Below are 10,112 nucleotides of genomic sequence, written 5' to 3'. Positions count from 1 at the left end.
CCCGCCTAAGTGCAACTGCAAAATACATGAAGGTAGGTATATAGAGAGAGTGAAGACAGCTCCTTACTTCGAAATTTGTTTCCTTTACCATTTTTACCCTCGTAACCTACGTTGCTCGAACTCTTCAAAAATATTGTCTGTATTTTTCAAAAAGAACTACGTTCAAAATATACAACACATTCCTAAAAGGTTTTTCTTTTTTACGGGTGCGATAGTCAAATTGTTTCATCCTTAATTAGAGGTCTCGTGTTTGAGTTTTGGTATGGAGAAAATCATATTAGGAGTGTCACCCTCAAATCGATCCTACAATACGAGATCCAAATTTAATCGGAGTTCCAATCTAGACTCTGAATATCGAATGAAAAATTAAAGGAAATATCTTTTTTACTTCGATTAATCTAAATTCATCAATTCAGATAAAGCAAAGTTTGAATTTTTATTATTTACATCAAACTACTCAAATTATTTTTATTAATATGGAAAAATGTTTTGATATATCGAGTATTTTTCATTTTTTTACTATCTAATAAAAGCGAATAAGAAGCAACGCTTCGTTAATATGTGTGCTTATTGTTCAAAGGGGTAAAATTGACATTTTATGTTTTTGTGTTATTTTAATTGATGAATCTTGTATTGGAATTGTAGCCTATTTATAAAAAAAAATTGGTCGTGTGGACCATTTTATCCAATTTTGATATTCTTTTTAGAGTCTTCCACGTATCTTTATCTGTCAAGTTATATCCGTCATTATAGTGGATCTACAAAAATGATGTAAAGTTTCCATTTTATCATAAATTTTGGAGTTAAAATTTTGAAATTCGAATATTTTTAAATTTGTAAATTTTAAATTAAAGTTATATTTGAACATGTATTTATTTGAAAATAAATAATTAAAGCTTTATAATCTACTATCAAATATCAGTATGCATATATAATAATACCTCACTATGAAAAACAATTTTTTTAAAAAGTACTTTCACTCTAAACTTGGTTTAAATTATTACTAAAGGAGATGGTGCAAAAACATAATACGTTATACTCTCAAAAAAATTGTAAGTTACGTTCCACCCATTAATTATAGTATTTTATTAGCTAAGCTTAAATTTACCTATAATCTCACGAGAATTCGTATAACCGATTTTAATTTATTTGATAATAACGCATAATTATTATTGTTATATCATTGTCTCATTAAAATCTTGATAGTATGATTTTTCTTTCTTTTATTTTGCAAAGTTCACAGACAATTCTTTGAATTCTTGTTTCTCAACTACCAAACATAGATATATAATTAAACAATAAATCGCATGTTAAAAAAAGGAGAATCTTTATTAAATTTTCACTGAAAAAATAATTGGTACAGAAAATTAAAATGTCACAGGAAAAAATTTCAGCAAACCCAAAGAATTAAACATTAATATCTTCTTGTAAAAAGAAATTATTCATATTTTTTTTTTTATAATAAGGTGCAAAAATAATTTAGAAAATAGAAGGAGATGGAGCAGGAGCATCAACACCATCTTCAGCAGCACCACTGCTTTGCAACTTCTTGTTCTTGTTGCATAGGTCTGGCAAGTATGCTCCTACAAATTTAAAAGATCGAAATAAGACGATTATATACAGCTCGATAAAAAAAATGATGCGTATATATTTTCATAGTCTTAACAAATTGTGCATATTTAATATAGTTTTGTAATATGCATTATTATTTATTAGACAACATAAGTATATATGCATCATGTTTTTTTAACGAGTGATATATCTGCACTGAATCGCAAAGTTAGTAATGTTGTTAGATTTACCTTCACCAGCAGCCAAGTTGAAGTAAAGGTCAACAATATTGGGACATTCTTGATAACAAGCAGGGGCACATAATTTGGAGACAAATTGAGGCTCAAGCAAATCATCAGAAGAAATTCCAAAGAAATTTCTATTAAGACCACAAGATTCAATACATTCATCTGTTTCAATGTGTTCCTTCATGTTTTCAACTATCACTTCTGATGTCTTGCATTCATACTCACTACTTATTAAGTCATCTTTTGGTGTTGTTGCTTTTTCTAATACACACCTTTTTCCTGTTGATGAAATTGCAAATGCACAATCACCATTTGGTAAACTCTCACATTTCACCTCAGCTACAAAAAGAAAGAGAATGATTAGATAATCGCGTTGTTTCAATTTATGTGACACAGTTTAAGGTTAATTGAACATATCAAGTTAAAGAAAAAATAAAAAAATTTGTTGTCTAAAACAAATCTTAGAATATGTGTGGTTATGAATCATTTCAGTAAACATAATAAATTAAAATTCTAAAGTTAAGTTATTTCTGAATAAAGAAATGTGATATTTTTTTTTTTTGAGACGAACTAAAAAAAGTGTGTCATATGAATTGTGTATGAAGGAAGATTGATTGAGAGTGGGATACAAGAATAATGTGAATTACCAGAGATTGATAGAGAGCGATTCAACTGAGTTTAGTATTTTCAGAATTATTATTAAGAAATCAATAATTCTAAATTATATGTCCATGCACAGTACGTTGAATGTGCATGAACAAAGACGAGATTCAATTCAACAAACTGTTTTTTCACAATATTGATTAAGAAATCAATAATTATTTAAGACGAGATTCAACTGAATATATTATTTTCACGATTAATTAAGAAATCAATAACTCACTTTTATATACGGCATAAGCGACTTGGAGGAAAAGGGAACATGTAAAAAAAAGGATCAAAGATGATTTCATTGATGAACCCATTTATTTTTCTTGTTTTTTCTCTTTTGTTTAGTTGGGATTTTGATTATTTTTTTGTATTTTTTTTGTTGTTGTTGGAAAGAAGAAATGGAGAAAGAATTTCTTTTATTTTTTTTAGGTTTGTGAGATGAGTTTGAATGAAGGGATTTCTTATGTTTATATAGGGAGTTGTTTTGTGTATAATGACCAATAAAAATCATACAAATGTTTGATCACTAGCTTAATTAGTTACTTTTCGGTTTTAAGTTTTCTTTGGTGAGGACTATTTTAAATATATTTGATGATTTTTTTACAAGGTCAAAGTTTTAACTCACATTCTAAATTTTGATAGATTATTTTTTAGCATCATTTACATCGTAAATAAATAAAATGAACTGAAATTATTTTTCTCTTTAATTTAATTCAATTTATATTCTTTGCCAATGGAAAAGTATCTCATTTTCTGAAGAAAAAAAAAATCATTAGGAGCTTAATAGTTTAATTCTGAATGTGAACTTGAACTATAAGCAAAATCTCAGCGTCCTAAAATATTTTAAAATATAATAAAAATATCACTTGGTACTTAGGTGGTACAAAGAGTGTGTTTATTCTCTTAGAGACATGTGACAAATAGAAAACAAGTACTAAAATCTTATTAATATGGACACGATTTACATTGAGTTAGATTTTGCTTAGTTGTTGATACGTAATGTGAGTTGTATTGCATGTTGATTGATCTATGGACATACTCCCTTCGTTTCATTTTCGGATTGCCCTAGACCTCATGTCACTCAGATTCCGTCTGAGATTGGCCTAGCCTAGAATTTTTAAATCATTACCCAAAAAAATTATGGCCCAATTCTTTCACCATTCGCTTCCCCATAAAGACGGGAAGGAGTAGTTCATAAATTCAATTAGTGAAAAGTGATAAAAAGAAGGAATAAGAATAAGAACTTTCTAACTATAACAAATTTGTCAGTTACACACCTAAATCGTATTACCTCTTGAACTTAATGTTCTTTTATTATTAACACCCCTAAACTATGCAAGAGTCACATTGCCTTCTTGAACTATCGAGAATTTTATCACCCCCTAAACTTAATTATTAAGATTGCACTGATTTTCGTGTCTAACATGTTGTCTCTATTAAGATGATGTATTGCATAGTTAAGTGCACTCTTGCACTGATTTTCTATCTGTGAAGACACATCACTAGTTTTGAGATATCTATAAAATTATTCTTGATATTTTGCACAGATTTTCTACATTTATGAAGTTGTCATACTTGTTAAGTTGATATTTTCATTTATTTGGTGTATAAAACTTGTAAGTTGTTATTTTTATTATGTTATTGAATCAAAATTGGATCAAAACTCCAGAAAAAACCACACCAAAATTTGGATCAAAATAATTCAGGCATTTAAATAATAAAAAATACAATTTGGAGGGGGGAGGTAATAAGAGCCTTACATAGTTTTGAGGTGTAAATTATATAGAAAAAATAAGTTATATTGAGTAATAAAACTCTCGCATAGTTTAAATGTGTAATTGACAATTTCAACATAAATGAGAAAACTATTGTGCCTTATCCGTTAAAAGAAACTTCATGTGATGCACAATGTGAATTGTGGTTCTCTCAATCATCATAATTAATTGTTAATTTGTTATTCTTTCTATCTTTCATATTGTTGTGAGAAGTCTAGCCATGTACATAATTACTTATGGCATTTTTTTGGTTGTGTAATAATATTAAGATTTAATTTGAAACTTGTTAAGTCAATTATATTATTTCCATAAAATCTATATTCACCCATTTAATTTTCTCATAGAAATTGTCATTTGATAAAATAAAATAAAAAATCAAACAAGAATAATTAAACAACAAATTCCATGTAAAAGAAGAAGAATATTTATTAAATTCTCAGTGACAAAAGAATTGGTACAAAGAAAAATTTCAGCAAACCCAAAGAATTAAACATTGAGTGCAATATCTTCATAAACAACAATAAAATTGTTTGTAAAAAAACAATTATTTTTATATATATATATATATATTTTTTTTATTATTATTTTTTTAAAAGGTGCAAAAATATTTAGAATGAAGAAGGAGATGGAGCAGGAGCATCAACACCATCTTCAGCAGCACCACTACTCTTCAACTTATTGTTCTTGTTGCATAGGTCTGGCAAGTATGCTCCTACACATTTCACCACATAAATAAATTTAAAACCTCGAAATAAGACGGTTATATACACCTCGATAAAAAAAATGATGCATATATATATATATTCACAGTCTAACAAATTGTGCATAGTTTTGTAATATGCATCATTTATTAGACAACAGAAGTATATATGCATCATATTTTTTAACGAGTGATATATCTGCACTGAATCGCAAAGTTAATAATGTTGTTTGATTTACCTTCACCAGCAGCCAAGTTGAAGTAAAGGTCAACAATATTGGGACATTCTTGATAACAAGCAGGGGCACACAATTTGGAGACAAATTGAGGCTCAAGCAAATCATCAGAAGAAATTCCAAAGAAATTTCTACTAAGACCACAGGATTCAATACATTCATCTGTTTCAATGTGTTCCTTCATGTTTTCAACTATCACTTCTGATGTCTTGCATTCATACTCACTACTTATTAAGTCATCTTTTGGTGTTGTTGCTTTTTCTAATACACACCTTTTTCCTGTTGATGAAATTGCAAATGCACAATCACCATTTGGTAAACTCTCACATTTCACCTCAGCTACAAAAAGAAAGAGAATAATTAGATACTCGCTCTGTTTCAATTTACGTGGTACTACAGTTTAACTGAACATATAAAATTTTGAGGAAAAAAAATAGAAGTCTGCTATAAAACAAGTCTTGAAATTTGTGTGACTATAAATCATTTCAGTAAGGTTAAAAATGAAATGTAAAAGATAAATCATTTCAAATTATAAAAAAAATATGACATATTTTTTAAGACAGATTAAAAAGGAAAGTATATCATATGAATTATGCATGAAAGGAGATTGATCAAGAGCGGAATATAAGCATAATGGGGATTGATCAAGAGCGGTTCAATTGAGCTCAATATTTTCATAATTATTATTAAGAAATCAATAATTCTGAGTTCATGCATATTAAATGTGCATGAACAAACACGAAATTTAACTAAATACATTATTTTCACGATGATTAATTAAGGAAATCATTGTTTCTTAATTCTTTGTTTATGCACATTAAAATTAATACGCGTGAACTAAGATGGGATTCAACTGAACACATTATTTTCACAAAGATTAACTTAGAAATCTTACTTTTATACACAGCATAAGTGACCTGAAGGAAAAGGGAATATGTAAAGAAAAGGATCAAAGATGATTTCATTGATGAGGCCATTTCTTGTTGTTGTTTTCTCTTTTATTTTGTTGTGATTTTGATTTTTTTATTTTTTATTTTGTTGGAAAAAAAATGGAGAAAGAAATGTTTTCTTGGGTTTGTGAGGTGAGTTTGAATAAAGGATTTTCTTGAGTTTATATAGGGAGTTTAGGAAGAGAGGCATAATTTAAGATGTATTATGACATAGAAATCACACAAATGTTTGGTCATCAGCTTAATTAGTTTACTTTTCTTTTTAGTTTTTCTTTGGTGGGGATTATTTTAAATATTTGATGGGTTTTTTTCAACTTTTATAACAAATTTTGAACTCACATTTTCACTTTGACAAATTAAATACTTTTTTTTAGCATATTTAACATCATAAATAGAATGAACTAAAATATTTGTATCACTTTAAAGATTGTATCAACATACAATCTTGTATAAATTGGTATGTATCAAATACAACATGTATTTATATATTGCAGGTGAATACAAATAATACAAGAGTGAATTAATACAAGTAAATACAGTATGTATCAACAAGTATATATTAGTCTGTTGTATTGAATATTGTCTGTATTAGCCTATATTTTTGTATTTATGCATTGTGAATGAATAAAAGTAATATAAGAGAGCATGTATTTATTGAGTACATCATGTATTTCTATACTTTTGTATCGCGAATGAATACAAGCGATACAATATGTATCATGTTGTATTTCTGTATTTCAAATGAATACAAGTGATAAACGAGTGAATGAATGCAAGTGATACAACTTTTAGTATCAAACTTTAATCGTTAGTACAATTTGTATTCGTCGAATACAATCTGTATTTAACATCTCTCTTTCAAATCTCGATCGCCTCTCTCCCAATCTCGATCGTGTTTCTCTCTTGTTATGAACAGTAAATACCTAACCTATAGCTAAAAAAAAATTACAAATTTATGACATAACTTAAATAATGACACCAAAATCAAGTATATGTGTGCAAATAATAAGATAAAAGTTCCAAAGCCCAAACTAATGTGTCACAATTATCCTTTTAATGGGCCAACACCTCCAAGTTGTTGAAACTTCCTCTGTAAGAATATACTCAAAATTCTGAGAGCCATGATGATGTCATTTGTAGATTTTCAAAGCTTAACCACAAATGAAAGGAAAAGATTTCCATGGAGAAGGATAAGTGGGACCCACTTAACACAAATCTTCTACCAGCCTTACACTTTCTAAAGACCACCCCACTCACTCCCACCCCCCCACCCTTACCCCCCAAGAAAACTACCAATGAGCCTCAAAAAACAAATCTTTGGAATAAATATAACACAATGAACTTCTAACTGAGAAATTTTAGTGATTTCAAGAATTCCAAGAAAATCACAATGGCAGCATCAGCAGCCACAGCAACAGCAACAACGTCATATTTATGTGCTCTAGACAAAAAGACTCCATTTTTATTTGCTTTAGACAAAAAGACTCCATTTTTATGCCCAAAAAACAGCACAAAGAGAAGGTCATTTAATGGAGGAGTTAAGTGCATGGCAATAGAGACAACTTCAGGTTATACAGAAACCAAGAAAAGGAGTGGGTATGAGCTGCAAACTTTAACAAGTTGGCTATTAAGACAAGAACAAGCTGGAGTGATTGATGCTGAACTTACCATAGTTATTTCAAGTATTTCAATGGCTTGTAAACAGATTGCTTCCTTAGTCCAAAGAGCTGGAATTTCTAACCTTACTGGAGTTCAAGGTGCTGTCAATATTCAAGGAGAAGATCAGAAGAAACTTGATGTTGTCTCTAATGAGGTTTGTTTGTTACAATTCTTCTTATAATAGCTCAATAGAAACATTAGTACTCTGTCCCTTACCAAGTGAAGTTATTTAGATGAGTTTAACTTCTATATACTAACGATCCGAGCACTTAAATATAACTATTGGTTTATAAGTAGTGGACTTAGTAATCTGAATGTATACTCATAGGGGTTGCTTGGTAGAATGTAATAAGAATAGTACTGAATAAGGTGTATTAGTTATGCTTTCATTATTTCTTATCGACTGTTTGGTTTGGTGTATTAAGGGTAGTTTTGTCTAGAGCCATGCTTATCCATGTATTAATAGCTCTTGTATCGCTAATATCGTGGTTTACTATATATTAGTTATACACCCTATAATACTAAATAGGTTAATCATACATAAGTTGAAAATCCTACCAAACAAAGGATTAAGTGATACTACAGATAATACATGTGTTATTTTCTCTAATACAACCTATCAAATGACCCCATAGTGTACAAATTGTGTTCACTGTCAGTGTATATAAGTTACCTCCTGTTGGATTTAAGTTATATACGTTGATGATGTGAAGAATATTTACACTACCGGTAATGGAAGGTCCTTATTCATTTCTTTTTTTAAGGTTACCATATCAGGCTTACTGCAAAGAGTTAGTTTAACGTGCTTGTGTAAAATATCTATGGATTGTTAATGTGCATAACGTAGACATTCGTAGAACATTAATACACTAATGATCTTGGTTTCTGAAGGTTGATGTTTGATGGATTGAGCAGGTTTTCTCGAATTGTCTAAGGTCAAGTGGAAGGACTGGGATTATAGCATCAGAAGAAGAGGATGTACCTGTGGCAGTGGAAGAGAGTTACTCAGGCAACTACATTGTGGTGTTTGATCCTCTTGATGGATCATCAAACATTGATGCTGCTGTGTCTACCGGTTCTATCTTTGGAATATACAGCCCAAATGATGAGTGCCTCGCTGATCATGGAGATGATTCCACGGTAATTACCAAACAAGATTACCTTCCTTTTGCCTCCAAAATAGAACTCTAAATAGCTAATGTAGTGTTCTGACTTGTGACAATGTGGCATCTTTGATACATAATGCACAGAGAAGTAGGATCATTTACTTCAATGCTTCTTATATCTGTTTGATGCTTTCAATAGTCAATTGGACCTCTGCTGCATGAACTTTTCCGGTGTGGTTGTGAGCTTTGGCATAAGCCAAAATCATTCATTATACATAAATAGTTTAACCACCGATTCAACAAATGTCTGTCCAATATTGCAGCTTGACAATATAGAGCAGAAGTGCATTGTGAATGTATGTCAACCAGGGACAAACCTTCTTGCAGCAGGATACTGCATGTACTCAAGCTCTGTGATATTTGTACTGACCTTGGGAAATGGCGTTTTTTCCTTTAACTTGGATCCGATGTACGGAGAATTCGTTCTGACTCAAGAAAATGTCCAAATACCAAAGTCTGGAAAGATCTATTCATTCAATGAAGGAAACTACCAGCTCTGGGATGACAAGTTGAAGAAATATATCGATGACTTGAAGGACCCTGGCCCTAGTGGCAAGCCTTACTCTGCAAGGTACATTGGTAGTTTAGTTGGTGACTTCCATAGAACTCTTCTATATGGTGGCATTTATGGTTATCCTAGAGACCAAAAGAGCAAGAATGGAAAGTTGAGGCTTTTGTACGAGTGTGCTCCCATGAGCTTCATTGTGGAACAAGCTGGTGGTAAAGGATCCGATGGTCACCAAAGAGTTCTCGATATCCAACCAACTGAGGTAAGAAACCAAAACTAAGCTAAATCTGTATGCAATAAGCAAATATATCAGTCATTTAATTTGGTGTTTCTTACTTTTCAGATACATCAACGAGTTCCATTGTACATTGGAAGCACAGAAGAAGTTGAAAAATTGGAGAAGTACTTGTCTTAATTCCGAAATCAAGACAAGACTGTGAATTTGTAATACTCGAAAGAAATTCTTTTCACAAGTCTAGGAACCAATTGCTAAAGTCATTATCGGTTCAAAGCTTTGCGGTGATTCAATTCATAAAACAATGTAAAGGTTTTTCCATATCTAAAATATGTCATCCTCTTTCTTAAAGTGTTTGTTCACTTTTTGTTATTTCTGTTTAGGTATAAAAAGGATACATAGACCGACACAGAGTACCAGAAACTCATGTAGG

At 30.4% G+C, this 10,112-nt stretch overlaps 2 protein-coding genes across 4 annotated transcripts; one reads left to right on the top strand and one right to left on the bottom strand.

Moving 5' to 3' along the window:
* Nucleotides 1-1,413: 1,413 nt before the first annotated feature.
* Nucleotides 1,414-6,191, bottom strand: LOC125871950 (uncharacterized). Of its 3 annotated transcripts, none has more exons than XM_049552668.1 (3): nucleotides 2,683-2,866; nucleotides 1,803-2,138; nucleotides 1,414-1,583 (listed from the first exon to the last, which is right to left on the bottom strand). In XM_049552668.1, the coding sequence occupies exons 1-3, from the start codon at nucleotides 2,762-2,764 to the stop codon at nucleotides 1,480-1,482; spliced, it is 522 nt and encodes a 173-aa protein (XP_049408625.1). In that variant the 5' UTR covers nucleotides 2,765-2,866; the 3' UTR covers nucleotides 1,414-1,479. The 3 variants fall into 3 exon arrangements, with proteins under 3 accessions (XP_049408625.1, XP_049408624.1, XP_049408623.1); XM_049552667.1 differs by lacking the exons at nucleotides 1,803-2,138; nucleotides 2,683-2,866 and adding exons at nucleotides 5,165-5,500; nucleotides 6,057-6,191 and having other exon boundaries at nucleotides 1,470-1,583; XM_049552666.1 differs by lacking the exons at nucleotides 1,414-1,583; nucleotides 1,803-2,138; nucleotides 2,683-2,866 and adding exons at nucleotides 4,634-4,937; nucleotides 5,165-5,500; nucleotides 6,057-6,191.
* A 1,218-nt stretch (nucleotides 6,192-7,409) lies between these two features.
* Nucleotides 7,410-10,030, top strand: LOC125871948 (fructose-1,6-bisphosphatase, chloroplastic). Its single transcript, XM_049552663.1, has 4 exons — nucleotides 7,410-7,924; nucleotides 8,686-8,910; nucleotides 9,200-9,706; nucleotides 9,788-10,030. Exons 1-4 carry the CDS (start codon nucleotides 7,502-7,504, stop codon nucleotides 9,857-9,859), a joined length of 1,227 nt encoding a protein of 408 aa, XP_049408620.1. The 5' UTR covers nucleotides 7,410-7,501; the 3' UTR covers nucleotides 9,860-10,030.
* The last annotated feature ends 82 nt before the right edge of the window (nucleotides 10,031-10,112 follow it).

This window comes from Solanum stenotomum, chromosome 7 (assembly GCF_019186545.1).
Source record: "Solanum stenotomum isolate F172 chromosome 7, ASM1918654v1, whole genome shotgun sequence".
NCBI classification, from domain to species: Eukaryota; Viridiplantae; Streptophyta; class Magnoliopsida; order Solanales; family Solanaceae; genus Solanum; species Solanum stenotomum.
The sequence above is the reverse complement of the archived record's forward strand: the minus strand, read 5'-3'. Positions and strand labels throughout refer to the sequence as shown.

Coding starts and splice junctions, on each gene's coding strand:
- LOC125871950 (XM_049552667.1), bottom strand. CDS start 6,138: ATGGCCTCATCAATGAAATCATCTTTGATCCTTTTCTTTACATATTCC. Junction 5,501..6,056: donor CACTTATGCTGTGTATAAAA/GTAAGATTTCTA, acceptor TTCTTTTTGTAG/CTGAGGTGAAATGTGAGAGT. Junction 1,584..5,164: donor CAACTTGGCTGCTGGTGAAG/GTAAATCAAACA, acceptor TTAAATTTGTAG/GAGCATACTTGCCAGACCTA.
- LOC125871948 (XM_049552663.1), top strand. CDS start 7,502: ATGGCAGCATCAGCAGCCACAGCAACAGCAACAACGTCATATTTATGT. Junction 7,925..8,685: donor TTGATGTTGTCTCTAATGAG/GTTTGTTTGTTA, acceptor TGGATTGAGCAG/GTTTTCTCGAATTGTCTAAG. Junction 9,707..9,787: donor TCGATATCCAACCAACTGAG/GTAAGAAACCAA, acceptor CTTACTTTTCAG/ATACATCAACGAGTTCCATT.